The sequence below is a fragment of the Corvus moneduloides genome, chromosome 8 (assembly GCF_009650955.1).
Source record: "Corvus moneduloides isolate bCorMon1 chromosome 8, bCorMon1.pri, whole genome shotgun sequence".
NCBI classification, from domain to species: Eukaryota; Metazoa; Chordata; class Aves; order Passeriformes; family Corvidae; genus Corvus; species Corvus moneduloides.
The window spans coordinates 21,106,538-21,129,507 of NC_045483.1; the positions used below are offsets into that span (position 1 = coordinate 21,106,538).

At 43.2% G+C, this 22,970-nt stretch overlaps 1 protein-coding gene across 1 annotated transcript in view; it reads right to left on the reverse strand.

Moving 5' to 3' along the window:
- CAMK2G (calcium/calmodulin dependent protein kinase II gamma) overlaps window positions 1-22,970 on the reverse strand; it is a 119,842-nt gene that overhangs the window by 43,663 nt on the left and 53,209 nt on the right. The window contains 5 exon segments of the mRNA XM_032115569.1: window positions 242-344; window positions 3,461-3,533; window positions 6,348-6,413; window positions 6,992-7,046; window positions 22,181-22,240. Of these exon segments, the coding sequence (XP_031971460.1) occupies window positions 242-344; window positions 3,461-3,533; window positions 6,348-6,413; window positions 6,992-7,046; window positions 22,181-22,240 (357 nt within the window).

Here is a 22,970-nt window from a genome sequence, read left to right on the forward strand (position 1 = left end):
ATCCACTGTAAACAGAGAAGAAAAATAGAGAAACACATAGCCATTTTTCTGTCTTTATTTATCAGTTTTTCCTCTATTGCACCTAGGCTTGTGCCTAAGACCCAGAGGCTGACATGCTTGAAAAAGAAGCAGCCAAGTACACAGAAGTGTGCTGGAAGAGCTGAGAGAAAATACTCAGGAGGATGCAACTCAACCAGCCACCAGGAAACAGGGGAGCAAATGTGGGAAAGCTCAGTCTTACCAAACCAGGCCTGCTGCTCTCCCTGGACTTCTATAGCCAGTCCGAAGTCAGCCAGTTTGACAGCAGCACCCTTACATTTACTCGCTAGTAGTAAATTTTCAGGCTGAGGAGAAGAAAGAAAAAAGAAAGTAAGAATGAAAGACTGATCCTTGTTAAAGCCTCTGAGTATTCACATCACTGAATTGCACCTGCTGACAGAATTTAGCACGCAGTACTAAACCTGTTCAGGGGAAGACACAACAGCAGCAACGAATGGCCTTGACCTAGAGTGGCAGAAAATTTTCAAGTCTAACACAAATCCTCTGGCTCCTCTGTGGGAGCTAGAGCCTCTTCCAAACCAGCCCATTACATGCTGACACAAGAGGGCACTGGCAGTACAGTTCCTGCAACACCTAAGCCAAAATTCAATTCTGCCCTCCTCAAAGAGGATAACTAGGGGGGAGGGGAAGGGGGTGGGGGAAGAAGGGAGGGACAATGCAGTAGATACAATCTGCAGTGATGTTTCTCCCCTTGAACATTAGACACTCCCCAAGGCACTGAAAAAGTAAATATGATGCTAATACAGGCTGCCAAATACACTGCTGTAATGTGGGAAGGCATCATCTGGCTAGGCAGCAGTTCTCATCCCTTACAGAAAAAGCCTCAGCCTCAAATTGGCATAAGCAGCACAGCAGTGAGTATTCTTGTAAGCAGTTTTTTCATGCTACACATTTACAGCAGCATAAAGTATTCTGTCTTGCTCCTGCTGCCATCACCTATACAAGAAGCAGCCATGTCACTTCCTCCATGTGCTGGGAAAGGGAAACAAGACTTTTGACCCTCACATTTCCACTTTGGATGAATCTCACTCAAACCATAATTCTGTTGTGCTCCAGCAGAGGACTTCAGCAGAAGGCTTAACACAACTCCAGAAACTGGACTGAGAATTGGCAGCTTTGAAGCACCAGAGCAGCTAGTTACATGGGACCCCTTGAAACCCCAAAGCTTTAAGGTGATGGCTATTATGGCTTTGCAGGAAAATCAACTTGAAGATAGGCAGGTCAAATGTGGTTTCTCATCCTATACCCTTCTCATCTTTTGTGCAATTCATATCAAGTTGATTTTTTAACTGAGCAGGATGGTAGTCTGGAAATCCAGAAACAGGAGCTTGTCTCAGTTTCACAAATCTGATGAAGGTCTTTTTTGCAGCCTGCTTACCATTTTCACCCCATAGCAACACTTTACCCCTGTTCTGCCTGACAGGCACAAGATGCTTTGCTCACTCATCTGTCTTAAACTACTGGGCATGTGCCTACTTCTGTTTTGAATGAAGGGAAAAAAGCTTTCTTCAACAGAATCCTTGCCATAAGCAGCATGGAAGGAGGGGGAACTGGGTCTCAATACATTTGGATGCCAGTGACTCTTCGCTATATGGGAAGGAGAAAAGATTGCAGTAATCAAGCTACACTAATGAAAATTCACCACTATCAACAAGACCCTAAAGCAGAAGACCAGTGAAATCTTCTGAAAATCCTTCCCAACTCCAGATCAAACCTGGGCTTAGCCTGACTAAGAAAGAGCAACATTTAAGACAGACTTGTGCTAGTTAAGCACTATTTGTAGCTCTATTTTAGAAGCAAACACCTTAAGGCGAATGGTGCTTATCCATGTGCATGTTTGCCAACATATGGGTCGTCTCAGGTTTCACTTTTTGGTGAGGATGTGAATGCACTCCCTAATTTCTTACAGCCCCTATGGGCAGCTCAACATTTGACATCCTTTAATAGCATGTTATCCAAAAGACAGGCTTATGAAAGGGAGGTGCAAAAGACAAAACCTTACTTGAAGCAAGCTCTGCAGTTATTACACACTGACCCTGAAGGCCCAACTTTTGGCACGGATCTAAATACTAAACAAAAAACATAGGAACTTCCATTGCTAAAAGGAATAGTTACTCCACAGGCCTGGATAGCTTCAGTCAATCAGAGCAAGCAACAGAAGAAATGTATTAACTACAGCAGGCAGTGTCTAGCAGTTGATAAGTTCTAAACAAGTTGCTAGGTTTTGGAAGGAAACCAGATTATATCTGAACACAAGGAAAACTTCTTCTGTACTGGAAAACACTTCTGATTTTCACAGACTCCCTAATTTTGGGCAACAGTGCCTCTTGGATATTGCTTTTAATCAAGAGCAGCCACAGTTCACAGTAGATCATTTGCACTTTTTCACAGTGCTGTGAACCAGAAGGTCAAAAGTGTTGCATGGGAGTTTGCTAGAAACACAGAGGTTTTTTCACTAGATCAAAACACCAGAGGAACACTGTCACCAAGCTTGCAACGTGCTTTTATCTTGCTCTCTGCAAAATATTTTTCTACTTCCCCCTTGTACACTGTTGAACAAGCCCAAACCAACACTAGTAGCAGGTGTCATCCTGCATTAATTTAACTGGACCACTGGTGACCATCACCATTCCCACTTTAGACAGAGAGGGCTCCAGGGCACACAGACCTTCCCGCACAAATCTCTTCATTCTGGAGCCTGCCCAGCTCCCAGCACAGCTGCACAGTGTGGGAAGGGAGTTTAGGTGACTACATTGCAGAGGCTTTGGGGCTATAAATGTGTTGTAATGTGTCAAATGATTGATTTATCCAGTCTTTCACTGGCCAGCAGTTTTGGTTTTGGATTAAAAGTGCTTCTACTGATGAGAGAAGAAAGAAATGACACAAAAAATTCTTGTTGAACATCTCTGCCCTAGCGCAGTGGCATGTGTTTGGCAACACTGCAGAATAAAAATACACATGCTCTGTGCAGACAAACTCATCCTGGCAGATTGAACAAAGATTGCTCCAGGTCTCTAGAGATCTCTTCAATCACAAACTAGAAAGTGTCCTTCATCATAATGAATCCTACCCAAGTTTCTCTGGAAGCATACTTCACTCCAAGAATCGCAACTACTCCATCCTGGAGCTGCCTCAGAGAGGCTGAAAGTTGGCAAGGTTCACAAAGACTGAAAACTTCCTTGGGAGCTCAGCACACCCTCTAGAAAACTCTGAAGAATCGACTTCGTGCTTCAGGAACCCCTGAACCCAGTTCAAGTGAAAAAAAAAACAACAAACCCAAACCAAAAAAAAAAAACCCACACAAAAACCCCTGCCAGCTGACAACACAATATTCCTGTCTTGCCTCTTCCAGTGATCCCCTGGCTGCTCTCCTCAGACTACAGCACAGAGAAAACATTACCTTCAAGTCCCTGTGCACGATATCATGCTGGTGAATGTGATTCACACTCTCCAGTATCTGATGAATACAGTGGCTGCAAGATAAAAGGGAGAGACACACAAAGTTATGCACACACATTTAACATCTTGTCTCATCCCAGAACTATTTCCCTAACTTTTATATTTGTACTAGGGGGCATTCAAGATCCCATGCTGAATCTCTTCATCATGACCACTGGATGCCACAGCTCAGCTGAACAACCCCAGCCCTCCCAGCAACAGGATACCAAACATCCTTTCTGTAGCACAACCCCAAAGCCTCTCTCCTACCTCCCATCATTTCCTTCCTTCTCTTCCCATCACACTAAGCCTCTCACTTGTTCCTTCAGCCAACAGTGCCCACCCCACACAGAACAGCCAAGGCATCCTAGTATCTTCAAACAGCAGCTGAAATTGTGCAAGCAAGACCAAATTGCTCCAGGAAACATTCCACTGGGCTAGTCCTGAGCAAAGAATAAACTTTGGGAGAGCAGCAGCCTCCCCCAGCAAATTCAGGATGACGACGCCTGGGCGCCTGCCAGTTTGCAAAGCTTTCAGACCAGCATCTCAAGCACTTTATATACACAATGTGCACACACGCCCGCTTGCTGGGTGCCTTTTAAGTACAGATCCCACTTAAGGGGTTAGTAATCTGAAAAGCAGACTCATTCCGTTAAGTGCAGCGTGCTGCACTCCCCCAGCTCACAGAAAACCCTGTCCCTGCCATTCTCACTGCTGTAAACCACAGGGATAAAACCAAGATGTTATTTACACCTGTTGCATAATGACAGCACAACCCGCCCATGGGTGAGATTCCAGGTTGGAACCATCTCTTCCACTAAACATTTACTCAGCTCCCAAGGGTGAATGTGGAACGGAATAGGGATTTTGACAACTATGGCTGGGCAGTAAGCATGCAGATGTGGACAACTCAGAGAGGTCTATGTCCTAACTGCAGAACCTCTCAGACACTTCACTGACTTCTACAAATCTAAGAGGAACAAATTTGAAATCAGTGAAATATTTGAGGGAAGGAAAAAAGGCTACAGGAAAAGATGGGAAGAGGGTGAGGAGAAGAAGAGGAGAGGAGGTGCAGCACTGTGTATTTGCTACCCCCACCCCTCTGGAGCTGGCAGTATGATCCTCAGGATCGGAATCCATGAAAATCTCCCTGCTCCCAAAACAAAAATGTATAATTAGAACAGAGCTGAGTCTGAGCGAGAGAGATTTTCTGGCCAAAAATGGCAAAAGTGTGAGGTGTCCCAGGCGAGCCAAACACGGCGGATTGGCACGGACCTCGCTCCCTCAGACTGCTCTGGAATTCAGCACAGCATGGGGAGAGAAAGGGAGGAGTTTCACTCTGTCATCTTGTGGGCACTTGGAGACCTGACCAGCTGACAGTCAGAGGGCTGAGCACCCTAAGGAGGGCTAACAGAGCAACAGACAGTCCTCCTTTTCCCCTAACCCTGCCATAATTTTCCTAAGCAGTGTCAGTCACTGACAGCTCTTGAGCACTTCAGGGAACAGGCACTGGCAAGAGGAACAGGGGAAGGATTATGATTGATAACCTCAAAACTTCCCAACTTCAAGGCAGAGTGGCATGATTGACTGTGTATCCATCTGAGATGCTGTGCCTACAAGATCTCTACACCCCAGTGAAAACATATACGGGGTTCTCAGACCTCTCTGCCAGGAGCTCCAGCAGAGCTGGTGAGTTCACTGGCCTTCCCAATCACCAGACGGCTCCTGGCAGAGCACGCAGAGCAGTGCCTCATTTGAAAGTCTGCAATGCCCAGAAGACAGAGGCTGTAAGTGAACCACGGGGAAAGCAAATAAGTGCCTGCACACTCCATCAGCAGTACCTACACTAACACGCCAGGTCACGCTCTCTTTCCTTCCTTGCACTCAGTAGCAGCTTCCTCATAGTACTGCCTACCAAGCTCAACCTGCCACAGTACCCACTACTTCCTTCTTACTCCTCTCTTCTCATGGCTCCCCTAATTCCTGCTTCAGCAAGGGTTAGTATGGGATAAGAACATGACTGCAGAATAAGCAGGGTGAAATGTCACCACTGGGCCACGCCCAGGCCACACAAAAGCAGAACAGGAGTGGCCTAATCCCGGCTTTGATTTCAGATGCTGCATGTCCAGCAGATGGATGGGTCAGACAACACCCTCAGCTACTGCTGCACATAGCACCCACTCTGTATAAACAGGAACAAGCACATGCCACTTCAAGAAGCTCACCCGTGGGGGAGAGGGGAGACATTCAGGAACAGAAGGGCATAACTCTAAATCTTTTTAACATTAAAATATGAAGGTTGCTCTCTCATATTGTGCCTTTTGTCACTGCACCGACCAGCTGACAGTCAGAGAGGGCTTCCAGAGGAACACAGCTTTCAAAGTCTCCTCTCCTCACTGCACTGTAAACCATTACCCAGACACAGGCAAATTGAATGGGTCTGCCCAACAGCAGTGGCACATCACTGGAAACCCTGCTAGAAGAAGAAGGCCAAGCAGGCAGCACCCTCACAGCTCTCCTTTATGTTTGCTCAGTAAGGACACACTGTCAACCACCCACCACAAAGACCAAGTAGACAAAGCTGCTAGCAGTGGCTCTCCCAGCAAAGAGCACAGCATCTGCAAGTGGCAGAGACAGCAACGTCTGCAAGTGGGCAAGGGCTAGAGCTGTGCTGAGTCAGGCTGTCTGGTGACAGTAAGTTCATGCTAATAGCAGAAAGAGGATGTGTTTTATCCAGACAAGGAGCAAGAGTGTTAGAACAAAGTCACACACAGACCAGCAGTCAGAAAACTCATTCCACTTGTATGTGTACATGGAACACACATGGAAGGGTCTGGAAACAGTCTTACCTGGCATCTGCTTCACTGTAGTATTCTCTAGCAACAATATCCTCAAAGAGCTCCCCACCAGTAACCCTGGAGTGCAAAAGAACAAAGGATGTTACAGAGCCCATGCTTGTGCAGTTCAAGGCTGCACAGGATATATATGGCCACCCACCTGGGCCCTTTGCCGCAGCCCGCATGGGAAACTGTGTTACAGGGGAACCAGGATGGTTCTCCACCACTATGGCACCAGCACTGCCACATCCATGTGACTGACCCCTTGCACTGCCTTTTCACCAGCACTGTACAGGACACTGTTGACACACTGTGCATGCATTGCCCATACACCTTTGCTGAGCTTAGTGTATGCTGAGCTTAGGAAGGACACCCCTCCTCTGACCCCCATTGGGCTGCCTCAGAGACAAAAATCAAACAGTCTCCATACACAGGACAGACATTCTTTGTCATCCCACACTTACACCTGGTGCCAGGAGCCTTCCTGGTCTGTCCCCACCACACAGTCAATGGATTTTTGTCAAATAGGCCAGGGGTATTTACAGGTCTCAAAGAAGAAAGGGAGAATTATACTAATGCAGGTGCTTTTTATTCCACTCTTAGTCAGCCATCAATGTGCCTGCATCACTGGTGAAGCATCAGAGAGAGACACTTACAGATCAAAGACGAGGTAATGGAAACCTTCTTCTGAAATACTGTCATGGAGTCGCACTGCAAAAACATAATCAAGAAACAGAGATTTACAGAGCATGTAGCAAATACGACACTTCACAAATCAAACTCATGCACACAACCAAGTTGTCCCTCAACCCACTGAGTTTATTAATTCCCCATGCTCTTCACTCTGTGTGCTCCCTTAGTGACCTATTTCCTTCCGTTATCTCAAAGGAACAGATGGGTGTCCTTCACATACATTCACCCCTCTGCAGCGTCAAAACAAGCTCTGAGTATCTTTGACGTCCTGTTCATTCTTCCTCTCTAGTGTTTCAGTACTCTGCTTTCACATCTGCCAACTTTTTCCTACATGCTCATATTTTGGCATCTCTCCCCACCCATTCTTATTTCCTAAAACAAACACTTTTCCAAGTCCCAAAACAAGCCCCCAGGCCATAAACTGACTTCTGACCCTACCTGCATGTCAGTACCATTGGTCTTCTTTCTGCCTTTTATCTGTAAGGCTCAATGATGCTCTCTTCTGTTACTTCTTTTTTCCTCACTTCATTCTGACTTACACTGCAAATCCTTACCCAAAATTTAGAACCAGCTTCTTGTCTCATTTTTATGACCTGCTTGTTTCCAAAGACATATCTGATCATATACCACTTCTCAAAATTTCATCCACCTCCAGCTTCCTTACCTAGCCCCCCTTAATAATGCTCCTATTGCCTAAATTAACATTCATCTTTTACCTTTCCATGTCCCAGGCCCACGATGGGTCACCTTCCCCTGATATTTTGGGATCTCTGAGGTTCTGTTCTCCTTTCCCCATGTTACACACAGGCAATGACTACTGCACCTATGCATTCAGCACGGTGCCATTTTCTTCTGTCTGAATCAAAATCTCAATTTCTTTGACCATTCTTGGATACCTAGGCACTATTGTAATCCAAGAGGAGAAACTTCATATTGCTATGTAAACCCTACTTTTTGCTTTTCTCCCCTGCTGCAGAACTTCACTCTTTTCCCTGCCAGTCAGTCGCAAGATAGCAATTCTCTTTGACTCAATTCCTAAACCTTCGCATCCTGACTAGAACAAGATGTCTTCTTCACATGACCATCTCTAGTCTTTGCCTATTGATTCACCCAACTAAAGTAACTAGTTGAGACAAGACTGGGTCTCAGTCACTTTAATACCTTGTAATTGAGTATTGACCAAAGTAACATTGACCGTTCTCATTGTTACAAGAAAAATCTCATTATCCTGCTCTATCACTTCAATGGTCCCTTTGCCTCCCTTCCCTATCTTCCATTCTCTTCCACATAAAATACAGGTGACCTGTCTTGATTTTCCCAGCATCATGATTTTCTCTGTCAGTATCAAGAAGTCACTTTGCACCTCTTATCAGTGCATGACGTCAGCTACCATCACTGTCCTGTGAATGTTTCAAACTAGCACTTGGCACACATGGAACAGTTTTTGCACAGGTTGTCAGCGCTCTTCTCTACTCCTCCTTGCAACTCTCCTTTGTTAAGGCACCCTTCCACATGCACACAAATGCACTCAAACTTGAAAGAGAGAGTAGCACAGATGTGCAGAGACCACTGCCAGTACCCTTCCTCAAAGGATTTAATTCTTTCCTTGTTCTTTTTGCCTGTTGATTCCCATACTTTTCCTCCCTTTATCTACAAGCTCTCTGGTCCCTTGGCCAGTTTCCTCTCCTTAGCATTTCTACTACATATCTAACTGCAGGGGCTTGGGAGGAGCACTCCATCCAGCAAAATGCTGTGAACAAGCCGGTACAGCATTCAGGTGCAACATGCTGTTCCTAATGCGTGAGAACAGAGACACCACCCTGACTTGCTGCAAACAAAAAATTCTTCCAAGTAAGCAGTTTTAGTTGGGTTTGTAATAACTTTATTGCAATACAAAATTGTGTTTACAAGAAAACTTGCCTCCTGAGCATTTGGCAGAAACCAGCAGAGGTGGCATTACGAAAATACAAGTGAGAAGAAAGGTATTTCCTAGGAGAGAAGATTTCCATTCAAGACTGGAAACAAGATGGAAAGCAGCTGAAAAAGACACTTGGATTTCCAGGGCAGAGCAGTTTTCACTCCAGTGAAGGCTGTTTGAGGTGAAAGCAGGACAAAAGCACATCAACAAGAGCTGAAGCCCAGAACACAGGCAAAAGCCTGTGAAGAGACCTTATGAACAGATGGAGAAACTTCAAGGAAAGCTGAATGTACTAACAAGGTCATGTTTGGTGATGCTCGGTGGGCATGAAAAAGCATTCTCCTTCCTCTGGTACCTGAAAGGTCACCAAAGCATTGCAAGAAACACCAAGCACAGAGGAGAGAGGCATGAACGAGATCATGATGGAGGAGGAGTACAGCCACCAGCACGTTGAGAACAGTGGCCATGAAAAAGGAACAGCAAACATGTCTGCAGGTAGAAGTGAGAAACAGTGAACGATAAACTTTGACGCAAAGATTCGGGCAGCAAATTACATCAGAAAATAAACCACAAATGAGCTGATTGGTGCTATTTCTTTGTCCCGAGAAAAGCAATTTTGTCAGCTACATTATGAAAAGGGAAGGAAGTAGCAATTCAGCTGGCAGAGACTGGCAGAGGCAGCAAAAAGAGCCTTCAAGGACAGTAAAACACTACTTGCGTCCTTAGGTGAGGAACCATGACAGGAGGACAGAGACAGTTCATAAATACTGACGTTGTGCACCACCCTAGGGCTGCACAGCAAAAGAAGGCCTTGAAGGCAGGACACAGGTCATTAACTTAACAAGGAAACTGCCTCCTCACAACAACCTAGAATGATGCTAGAACAAAATCTGCCCAGGATTTAATCTGCTGAGGTAACAAAGCTCAGGGAGTAATGGCAGAACAGCAAAATCTAGAAAAGCTGTAGGAAAAATTACACTGGGCACCAGCACCTTGCGCATGAATAATTAGTGACAGCTCAGAATATTAAGCTTTACATGTGGAGGACGACAGCAATGAGGGAAGTCAAAAAGGACCAAAAAAAGTCTGAATATACCAAAACTCTTGTGACCCTCAATTCCAGCCCTAATATCATACCAGTGCAAAGAAAAAAAACAATCCTCAGTAGCAGAACAGAAATAAAACTAGTGTCCTTTCACCCTAAAGTTTTGCTTACCTACCCTCCTGCAGAGCCACAAGAGCTTTCCTGACCAGTAAGGAGACTGCAATGGACAGCTCTGAGGCCATGGTTCACTCTGCTGACATGCAACGTTAAAATACCCTGCTTTCTACTACAGTGCTAACTACCAGGGATGATTAGCTTAAAAACATGACCTACCTTTTGCAAAACTGTTCAACTGGTCCATGAAATGGCATATATTCAGAAGTAACTGAATAACAAAAAACATTTTAAAAGTTTCTGTGCCTCCTCTCCACTTTGGTTCACAAATATGATCCACATTGTGTGAATATTCACTATGAAGATACACTAACATCAGAAACCATCTGATACCTCCACTGTCCGGACAATATAGAGCCCTCTCTGCTTAAAGATAACCTGTGCAAGTGTCCTCCACCTGAAGGCAGAACACAGGTTCCTGAATGGCAAGTTCTAAGAGCAAAACTCAAGTACTGTGCTGTCCACTGTTTCAAACATCTTCCCATGAAAAGAGGATCTCATTTCTTCCACAGGCTGCTGGTCCTGACACACTGTCTAACAGCTCCATTACTACCACAAGTTCAGCTTTAACACAGCAGTTGAGCACAGCCTACAAAAGCTGCTTGTATCTAAGTAAGCTGTTGACACGAGAGAGTGAAAAATATAATTATATGGAGACACTGGAGGGCAAAGTCCTCCCAAAACCTGATTATCCATAATAAGAAAAACAGAGAAATAAAAACAAAAGTATTCATCCAGTTAAACTTTCCTTCAAAAATATTATGGCATTCTTTTTTTTTTTTTCTCATCAGGGGACCAGTGATGCATGTGTCTAGCACGGCAGGCTAGACAAATGCACACATCACAAAAAGAGTCTCAAGTTCCAGCAAGAGGGAAGTTGCACAACAGTAACACAGTGTCTTCCAAAATACAACCACACTAAAAAGAGACCAGTATTTGCCAAGAAAGCTCATCTCACTCTATTCACCAGAAGATGAGGTGGATTATTTCTACTAGGTGATTCTGTTACCTGGAAGCAGCAATTCAAACCATATTTCCTTTGTAGCCAAACACTCTTAACACAGGGATTCTTATAGATGTAGGAAATTAGACCCTGCCAACACCACTCACAGCTGGATTCATCTGATGACTTTTCCCATTCAAAGATCTCTGATGCATGGAAGAGCATGTACTACAATGGTTAGGTTCACAAGAACAGAAAGGAGTGTAAGAAAAAAAACAGAAGCAAGTCAGACAACAAGGCACTAAATCAATTACAGGATATGGTGAAAGACTTCACACAGTTTTATTCAGGGGAAAAAGAAAAGGTGCCATCCACACACAAAAAAAAGAGGTTTTGTAGAGTTCACAAGCACATCTAATTTTGTAAGACTGATAAGGCTTACAGATAACTTTTGAAATAATACCTAAAAATCCCCAGAGCACTAGTGAGCACTGCCAGAATAAATGCTGTCCAAAGGAGCAGCATCAATTACAGACTGGTAGGTAGAAACCTTTCCAACAAAACCAGCTGCTCAGTCAGCAGAAAGTGTGCATCACCACTTGGATGATATCTCCAAGAAGCACATAGATTCTGGGAGGAATAAGCAGTGGTTTCAGTACAGCATCTTGATGAAATGTTTTCAGCAACTCACAAAAAACCCCTTTTTTTAATGTATCTCCTGAATCTGGTACTGCAGTGGTACTCCACCAAGGGTGATGAGAGTCTGCTACTCAAAACTGTCCCTCCGATTTTAAATGCACACATGTAACTGCACTGTTAAAGAACTGTGAGGCATCACAAGACACAGCCTAGCTAACTGGTTTAAGCATCCTTCTCTTCCCTCAGTCTCCTCTCCAGCCTTATCCTATGTAAACTGATTTTACCTGTTCAGGAAGCATCTCCCACAAAGCTGGCCTTTTGGAAAAGAAACTAACAACAGAAAAACAGCAATACCAAATGGCTCCCTTTCCCCAGAAACTCACATCTTCAGCACAGCCTGATGCAAGTTAGGCACGTTTTTTTCTGTCTTGTGTGGATGTGTGTGTCAGGTCCGAGGCCCTAACACAATCGAGAGCATTTGCAAAGAGCCTGATACCACACTGAGTGGCTCAAGGGGACTTGCTGTGGTTACTGAACCTAACAGCAGCTGTGTACCAGGAGTTCAAGCACTTTCTAAGAACATCTGCTGTGAATATTACTTTCCCCTGCCTGCTGTCTTCAGAGTCTCAATGGAAATCTTGCCTCAAGAACAGAACTTCAAGCTGCTACTTCAAAGTGTTTCAAAATCCTTGTGCACTTACATTTTTTATTTTAGAAAGAAATAATACTAATAAGCTATTATATTAACTAGAGAAAATTAGGCATTTTAGTGAAAAACAGCAATGCAGTAACAGTTATGTCATATGGTTTGCATTCCATGCCTGAACAAAGTGACCCTGTATAGACAGGCACAGCTCTCTGATGCCTGAGTGTGATACGAACCAACAGAACATAAGAGGAAAATCTCCTTCATAACAAACTGCACCAGCCTAACAACCAATGCAAATCGCTGCTGAGTCACGCAAAGCAAGGCTCTGTGAATGCAAAAGTTGAAGTGAATCATGAAGAAATCAGAAAAGATCTTTCAAATTTTATAAAAACCCAGCCGAACGACAAGAACATTAGACATTGAAAAGCAACAAGCATCTCATCTTTAAAAGGTCATATCTAAAAGGCTAATTGGTACTAGGGTCACAAACACAGAATATGCCTAGCCTAGCTTTGACCCACATCTCCCTTTCACTCTGTCCAGTGTGCTGAATATTATTATCTTTCTACTCTTATGTCAAGCACAACAGGCCAGGAGCATTTGTACCTGCCAAATAAGCCCCAGGATGAACATTCCCTGTATCCCATATCCACAGAAAACAGTGGAGCAGGGCTGCACAGGGGCTTAGCCCTTGGTTGGGGCAGGCATGTTAACATAGGGTGATTTCTGGCAACTTGCTGCAAGTAAATATCTTAGAGCAAAGAAGTTTCCAAAGTCACAACAAAAAGCAAGCACAGAAGCAGAATTTCATAGGACAATTCCCAGTATCTTCATGTGGCAATCACTCATCTCTGCTTAGGAAAAGGCAACATGGGCTGAAATAGTCTTGCTCCTACACACCAGCAGTCTTTGCCTGTCCTTAGGGACAGTGCTCAAGCTACAGGTAATCTTGTCTGTTAAATCTAGGTTCACTGGTGCTCCTAATTGTAAAGCATTTCGATATTATGGACCCATAAAGGACAGTATCAGACAACTACCTCTGCACGAACACACATCAAGTGCTGTGTTTATGCAATATTTAGGGCTCTCAAGTCGCCTGTGTCGCAGCACCTGCAGCAGAGCCAACACAAGGCAACAGAGGTTTATGGTTGTCTCCTGGGTCACGGTGACTGCAACACAGGAACTCTTCCATGCGGCCTTAGTAGTGCAAACTCAAAAGTGCTCTGGGATCTTCTAGTCTGAACCATGTTATTTAAACATCAGCCACTCATTAGAAACAACCCCAGCTTCACTTCTCAGCACTTTTCAACCAGACATCAGACATTTGCCTGGATCATGGAGAAATGGAGATGCTAAGAGATACTGCAAGGGTGTATTTTAAGAGGTTCTGCATACCAGAAGATGCAAAACAAAATTGGGGGGTAAAACCTACCTGATGTCCTCTTCCACTGATATTATCCAACCTGCCAGGAGGTGCTGAAACTATAGATACAAATACACACGGCCCCACAGACTGCAAACTGAGCACTACCGTCCATAGCAGCACGAGTGACAAGTGAACTGATGCAGATGGCTCCCACCCACTCCCTGCTTCCCCAGCTGCTCACCAGCCTGGGCAGCCAAGACGGGAACTGTCCCACCATCTCCAAGCCTGGCTGTGTGCCAGGATGCTTCCTGCATGGTTCACATCACTCAGGATGTCTGTCCTGTGAGGAGCCACCACCAACCTGTGACTGCCTGTGAGCTGGGTGCTCAGCTCCCACCCCAGCTGTTTCTCTAATTACATTAAACACGCAGAATTCAGCTGCAGCTGCTCAGGCTGCTTCCAAAAGGACTCTCCTTTTAATTAAAAATTTGCTATTAAAAAGCATTAAATTGTGTAATTCAAATAATCCACTAGAAATCATCTGTCCCAGCAGCTAATGACCAGCTTTGTCAGAGCAGTAGCCAGCAGCAGCAGGACAGTTAGCTAACAGGACATAGCAGGCTGCTGTTCATCAGCCCCTCAGAAACGTGCTCTCCTTGCCTCCTCTCCCAAATCTGACACACCAAGGTCACAGTATGCTGGACATATACCAGCTTGCTGTAAACTTCCCGAACCCACAGCATTTCACACCAACTGCAGTTCCAAAGCTTTGGGAAATGGAAGAGAAGGAGGATTTGTTAATACTCTGCTCAGGTTCAGACAGAACCAAGCTGCTGCAGGCTCTGCAAACAAAGACAAGGAACAGTGCTAAGGAAGTATGAAAAGGCACACAAGCACAGAGGTGGGTTTCCTGTCCCCCCCACCATTGTTCTCACTTTAACCTTTTTAACTCTGCAGCCCTAAAAAATGAGGCTAAGGCAGTGCCCAGTTGGGAAATTCCCTTATGCACAGAAATTCACAGCCTAGAAAGGAGCTGCAGGGAAAACAGTACCTTTCCTGTTACAAAATCTGTCTTTCTGTAGAGGTAAAAAGCAAAAGCAAAAAGAAAAAAATCCCACAAAGTATTTTTAAAAAACATTTCAGTGCCAAGTAAATGTTATTTTTCCTTTGATTTTATAATGTCTGTATTGAAAAGCTGAAAAGTTCAGCACATGATACATAACATTTAGAATGCCCTACTTAAACATTAGATGAGCCAAAAGAGTGCGTTCACAGGAATATTTCCTGCTCTCCTGATAACAGTGCAATCATGACCATCCAGAATTGCTATTAATAATTTCCTATTAGCCACATAGCAGATAAGCAAAGTACTTCTGATAGCCACTAGTATTATATGAGAGCTCTTTCTGAAAACACCCAAAATCATAACAAGCCAACTTCACTGGTGTCTCAAAGAAAATACGCAGAGAACACCCACTTTATTAAAATTAATAAAATACAGATAGTGGCCACGACAAATTTTAGATCTCTCATGCAATGCTCTGCATCTTGGCATTTCTGCCATCAGGGATGAATCCATGCAGGCAGGTGTTCTGCCTGTCATCCCCAAACCTTGCTGTGTGAAGCTGATGTTCTCAACTCCTGCCTCGCATTGCCCAGGACAGCCATGACCCCTTGGCTCAGACACAGGCTCTGTTCCAAAGGGCGGCTGTCCCCTGCAGGATTTCACCAGCGTGCAGCCGCTCCCTGCTCCGATCAGGCCTCTGGCAGAGGGAACCCAAAGGAGGCTCCCTCCATTCCTCACTGTGGGGGAAGGGAGGAAGTAGCAGAGTCCTCCTCTGATTTTTGCAGTACCTGTGAGTGCTGAGAATCTGGCCCTCATCCCACCGTTTATTTTTTTAAGGGATTGCTTGCATACAGATAAATCTCACAGCTAAATAGATGAATAACAGAATGCAAATATGTCTCTAGTACAGACAAGAGAGACGTACAGAATAAATATATCCCCTGGCAAGGAAAAAAATGCTATTATTACTCCACTTCCAAATTGAGATGGATTATGGAGAAATGCTTCTCTTAAAACTATAGGAAAAGCTATAGGAAGAGGCGGCAGTAAAAGAAGAAAACATGAAGAGGTAAATAATAGTGAAAGAATTAACTGTGAAAACCAGAATGAGAAATGAAAAGGTGGACTGCCTGGGGTTTTGGGGAGCATTCTATCAGGCAGACATGCACGGGCACTCACCTAAATCTCTAATAGTGCCGAGACTGGAAATAATAAACAGTAACTTGCAGCTCAAAGGCTCAAACTTTCTAGCAGGAACTCACTTCAGCTGATAGTCTGTTTGAGGGATTTTTGAGTGTTTGTTGGTGAGTTTTTTTCTTTTGGCAAGGTAGAAGGAGAGCAGGTTAAAGGCATAAGTCCAAGCATATTATTGTTTGACCTCTTAGGAAGCTCAGCAACTTGCTGTCCTCTCAGACAGCCCCATGACACTTCCAAGGAAAAGCTGCTCGGTAACTGAGAAAGTCCCAAAGCATAACTCTTACTACAAGGTCTCTTTTACTCCTACTCCACCTTCCCCATACCATCCCCTCTCTGCACCAGAAGCAGTGTCCCAGCAATAGAAATCACAGGGCAGCAGATTTAAACAGCTGGCCATGCATGGGAGCCTCCCACTTGGAAACCACTGAGTATCCATAGGGCAGCAATCATGGCCAAAACACTGGAGAATCCCCAGCATTTTAACTATTCTTTGCACATCACATCCTTTCTGTCCCAATTGCAAAGGCAGTCTGGATGCCTGCAGCCAAATGAAAACAAGGAAATCTGCTGTTTACAGCAAAACACAGCCTACGTTTTTTTCTTGTTCACTAAGGAAGCAATTCAAATCTCTTGTTAAGGGAAAGGTGATAGGAAAACATTCCAAATGGCAGCAGGGGGGAAAAACTGAAGGCTTTGTTATCAAAACTAGTATCTTAGAATGAGAAATGAGTGAACCTGAAGTTGTGGCTGATACCATCAAGACAACAAATCCAGTATTAAGTCTGCAGACATGGTCCATGCACCCCGTTTTCCACATAGGTTCATTATGAGCGTGGTGGGATTCTCCAGCTGGGCTGCACACAAAAGCACAGCATCCTTCTTTCTGTCTTTGCACCACTTCACACCTCAACTGTAACCATCATTTAAGGGCACACTGGAGCCCTTTTCTTACACACATCCATCAAAATCACTCCCACAACTCAGAGGTACTAGGAGGACAGACAACTTGTGAAAGGAAATAAAACTCAACTGGGTCAAAAGAAATTCTTCTAATTCACAGGAGATTTCTATACCATTTTCTCCCCACTTTAAATATGGACATGTCCAAAATTGTGGTTTATGCTGACAAAAGCCAATGGATAGAACTTAAAGTAAAAAGAATTCAGGTGCAAGTGTATTTTGGAGAAGAAGTCTGAAGTAGGAAAAACCTGAAAAAGCAATAATTCTGATAGATGCTGAGGACAGCATTTCACCACTGCTATAAATTCCCTCAAAGAAATTAACTCTGAAGCTGTTCAGCAGATGATACAAAGGCAGAAATCAGAAACAGAATTTGGCTCTGGCTATTGGGCTACTACCAACCTCTCTTAAAATACGTATTTTTATTATTCTAGACTTAAGTGCATGCAGTTCTTCAGAGCAATGGGCTGCTATGAGCTGGGACACAATGACCAATCAGAAGTGCTCAGTTTCAGCTATGAACAAAAGATATTCAAGAACTACTTTTGTACAGCTGGGTTAAAAATATCTAAGAAAGAGTACAGATCAACTGGTGACAAATCCAGAGAAGAGGCACATACTTAGATGGCCATAACAAAGAAAATTTAGGAGAAGAGCAACACCTAACAACACAGTAGACAAAATCCACACACACAGCAGACTTCTGCTCTGTACACTGAACAAGTCACAACACTACCTTTGTAGAAGAACACAAGAATGCTAGAAAAGAGTTTTCAAAACTATGAATGATGATTTTCATCAAATTTTGCATCATTACTGCTTTGGGAGTCCTAAGACAGAAAAGGTCATGTTCAACACTTTTCTGAACTTATATCTTCACTGAACAAACCTGCAGGAAGATTCTAGGGTTCCCAGCTCTGTCACTGCTCTAAGCATTTGATGGGTAGCAGGAAGCATGGGAAAAACATGAATTTTTCACAAGACAGTCTCTGTAGTGGATGAACTACATGACTTCAAATTCACAGACTGACTAAACTGAAGTTTTCAACTAAGCAGAAGACCAAAAGAGCTGTTCCAGTAAGCAAGAGTTGATATTCAAGACATTGTAAGTTTAACTCTGATCTTAGGAATTGCACAAGTTCCAGTGGCACAATCAGCAAAGCTTCTGCAAATGAAGGATCAGGGCTGTGAGTGTTCATATAGAAATCTGCCTCTTTCTAGAAAAATGGGGATTAAGGGAAAAGACAGCTGTATCATTCTCTTCTACATGTTCACAAATACATCCATGTCTAATGTCACAAGATCTATACATAAGTGAATCACTGTAACACTAAGTTGTTCTAGAAGTGGGATTTCCCACAGAGCCATGACTCCTGCCAACTTCCACAAGCACTTTATCTCCTTATGGACAGTGGGGTTTTAATGATGTTGTCTTCTGCCTCTAACACACCCATATCCTCAGTAATGGGTGCATTTTTGAAAAGAACAGATCACTGATTGATCTCTGTCCAATTCTGCTGTATTTGATGATCATGGCTGGCAAATGGCTCTCTGGGCCAGAATACAAAGCTCTCTAGAAGCTGTCAGAAGGAAAAAGAACAAATCAAAATTTAGGGAAAGAAGTCCTTCCTCTACTGAAGTCCGACCAGCTATAATGACACATTCCATATCATGCATACCATGAGTCAGAAATCAGAAGAAAATTGCCTCAAGTCAACTTTCTTTTGTCCAGACAAAAAACCCCCATATTGCAACACCAAGCTTTTAGGATTACTCCACTGTGATTACCTTGGCCATAATGTGCATCTAAAGACAAGCCAAACACCCAACTACAGAGCCAAAGCCTGTAATTAGGGCTGAGATTTGATGAACGCATGTTAGGTTAACCCAGAAATCAGTCATTTCACAAAAAGCAACGGCAAATGGAAATATCACTATTACTTTGTATCTAGAGAAATCTTTATTTTATCAGAGTAGCAGTGTTATGGTCAGTGTGTTGCAGTCCAGAATCAACTGTCCTGCAGTAAAAGCATAAGAACCACAAATTCAACAACAGGCTTGTTTTATATCCTGTGTACAGGCAAGAGAGAAAAGCAGCCTGCCTCAAAAAGTCCTAACTTTAGGTCCTCTGCCCCAGACTTGCTACAGGCTCAGGTCTCTGTAGGAGAATGGGATTTGCTGCAACACAGTTTACAACAAAACCAGTAATAACAAAACTTGAGATGGAAAGCAAATGCAAAATCTGCAGAATTCTTTATGGTTTGTGCAGTGTTACATAGCTCACACTGAGGCAACACACCAAGTACTCACCCAGAAGAGTTTACAACATGGAATGCCAGTAACTAGGTGATTACTAACTGCTAATACACATTTCGAGGAAAAAAATACCACTATGTTAGAACAACATGTTTCCCTTCTATGACAACATAACAAGTCCAAGGAACACGGAAGCAGCAATGCATGTAGCATCTGGACTTCAGCAAGCCTTCTGACAGCATCTTACATGCTCTTTCCACAAGCAATTAAGAAAAAATGTGTATTCAAAACTAGCTGACAACAGTGTATACAACTCATTGAAAAACTACTCAAAATTGATCACTGTCAAACAGGAACGATGTATCAAGTGATATCTTCAGGAGTTTGACTGGAGTCCAACAGTATTCAACAGTGTTATTAGTTATCTACACGATGCAATATATGGCATTGTTATTAAAGGCCACATTACTGTGGGAGCTGTAACCCTTCTACACTATCAGCAGATAAATCAAAATGGTTTTGACAAATCTGGAGGGGGGAACCCACAGACAGGATTTCTTTCTGTCTTTTTAAATAAAGACAAAGGTAATACACACTTCAATAGGAATCCTCATCTATACAAGATGGAAAAATTATTTGCTTGCCAGAAGTTGTGCAGAAAGTAGTCTGGAGCAATAATGTGTCAGAAAACAAATATACATCAACAATAAAATGAAAAGCTTCAAAGGTTGATGTACAAAACAAACATCTTTGGTGGGACAGGTGAAGCAATTCTTTCTCCTCTGGACAGCACTGACATGACCTCAGTCAGAATCTTATGTCCAGTTTTGGGCATCACATTTCTAGAAAGATATGAAGCAACTGGAGAGAGTCCAGAGAAAGAGGAGGGGGGAAAGAAAAAAAAAAAGTCTGGAGGTCTAGAAAACATGACATATGAGAAAAGATTGAAAGAACTGGGTTTGTTTAGTCTGAAGAAAAAGACTAAAAAGAGACATGATAACAGTCTTCAAATATGTAAAAGATTGTTACAAGAAAGAAAAACTACTTTCCACAGATAACTCCAGATAGAATTAGAAACAACAAGCTAAGAGAAAGGCAAATTATATTTTTAATGTTTAACTGACAGAAAAATGAAACAGTTGAAAGACTGCCACCAGGGGCTGTGAAAGAATAAAAGGTTTTTAAGTACAAACATGCCTGGAACCAGGTATAAAAGATTTTCACAGGACTGCTGAATGAACCATATAACTTCTTGAGGTCTTATTCAACACACTTTGATTCTGTGTTGTAGGCATAAAAATTAATACCCTTATTTTTATTTGTAAGGACTCATTGAATTTACAATGACTAGTTCCTTTTCTTAAAAGAAAAACTGTTCTTTCTTGGAAGACAAGAAATTCTCTGTAAAAAATGCAAGGACCCCTGACATTCCCCAAAACTGTCTTTTCCAAACCACAATAGAACAGGAGACAAGCCCTCCCACTCATTACAACTGTAGAATTGAACCGGGAATGTAATACATTTCTCTCTTCCATGCTGTTTACTTATAAGAGTGGTTTCCCTCTTGTGTATAAGATTTACTCTGTGAGAGGTCTGGAAAGAAAAGATGTAAGGAATTATAAAAAGGAGAGATGATGGAAGTGAAGTTAAGGTCAAAATGTAAAGTGACATAACCTACTCTACTAAATATAGCAAGTCTTACAGCGCAAATGAAGTGCCATAACTAGAGTTTCAGTCATTTTGAATACTGCCAAGCAATAAATTTACTGGCTAATATATTCATCGGTGCAAATTACTGCAGAAGGTGGCCCCTGCTCCTCTCCTCAAGCCATACCTACACCACAACTACACTCACATGCAAGAAAGCTCTTTCTGATTAAAAGATGCTGCTGAAGAACTTTGCATTATGTGAGGTCCTGAGCTTGTGGAAATTGCTTGTTTGTCACGTATGGACTAGAGTACAAATGCCAGTCCATGGGGTATGCTCTAAGGCCTTTCCTCTTCCAGGCCTTCACAGGACAGGAATAAGTGACTACAAAGCCAGAAGTCAGGAGACCAGAGAGGTGCCCTTAAAGTATTATCTTCACTGACTGAGTTATGCAAAAGTAAGACAAGGTAATACATCATAGTCTTCCCAGCCATGGATATTTAACTGTGGTTTGGTTAAAAGTGCCAGTTTAGAATTTCTTAATGTCTTCTTAAATAAATTAGCTCAAATCAGATTGTAGCTAGGATCCTAGAGGCTTTATTTATTTAAAAAAGCTAAAAAGGGGATTATTAATGATCCAAGCTTCCATGGTGCTTTGGAACTAGATAAAAATCCATGCCCTCTCTCTACATTCCAGTAAATAAGGTAGGGTTTTTTATGTAGTTCCTAATTTTGGTTCTTTCTGTATTTCTAGACAAACTATTCCCTTCACTTCAGTAGTCTTTTCCTTAAATATGGGCAATTTGTTTTGGTCTCTTGTTTTTAAAGTAAGTGGCCACTGCAATGAGAAGAGCTGAAGTATTAGCTCACCCTCCTTCAATTTTGGGCACATCTCTGAACACAGCATTTAAACTGACATGTCACTAAGGGCCAAGGAGAACAAACAGAAGATGGATGTGGGGAAGACAAACACAACACCTCACCCCTACTGCAGAATGCCAGACGAGCAGACAAGAGTCATGCATCACCCAAGGAGCAGGAACAGCTCTGCAGGGGTGAGCAGGCGGGAACACGGCACTCTTAGGTGAGCGTCTGGGTCAGGATGCTAAGGAATGGGACAGGGCTGGATGCGGAATTTGTCAGAGAGATAAACTGTTGAGGTGATTTCAACAGGCAACTTCAATGAGCTGTTGTGAACATTCAGAATACATCTGTTCTCTTACAGTGTGCTAGCTGAGACACGTTGCTACTCCTGTCTCACCCCCATCCCTCTGAGCCCAAGGAAGTTTACCAATATTTGGATGCTTTAGAAGTCGGCAAATTCGAGCTTCACGTTCCAGTTTCTGGTGATCTGAAAGAAAATAAGAAACAAGGTGTTAAGCACCACAACTCTGAATTAAGCTCTTGTTCATATTCAACAGGGAGAGGAACACAGTGACCCGGCAGACATCCTGAAGGCTGGGAACTGCTGGAACACAACTGTCTCCCAAAACTTCACAGGCATTTCAGGCGAGGGCTATGCAGCTGAGGCTGCACAAGGACTGCTGCTCCCACTACAGAGCCAGCACTAAACTGGTATTACATCCTTTGATTCAAAGTGAGTAGCTGCAGAATGAAAAGCACAGCTCTTCCATCAGCTTCCCAAATATGCAAAGCCACTTCCAGTGAGATCCCTTCTGAGAGTTACCCCTTCTCCAAGGCTGGAGAGTTGGAGGGAAAGTCTCAGAAGAAATAACACACATGAAATGGGAAAAGGAACTGCTTCCACTCCAAAAGAAACACTGTGAAAGATGGGCAGAGTAGGACAGAGAAATATACAGTTCCTGCTAGTGCACAGCCATCACACGAAGTAGGGAACTCTGCCAGCTTCAGTGAACTGTAAAGGTAACCATACTTCAGTACCCATGGACAGACTCGCTGGTGAAATGCTGATCACGCACTTAGAAATCTCCAGGCAAGAAGTTCTGCCCAAATGCTAAGTATGCTTATTCCAGCCCAAAGGCAACATCAGTTCATGCACGACATTCATCTGGATTAAAGAAAAATATCAAGGAGAGTAAAAAATGGTTTCTCTTCCCATG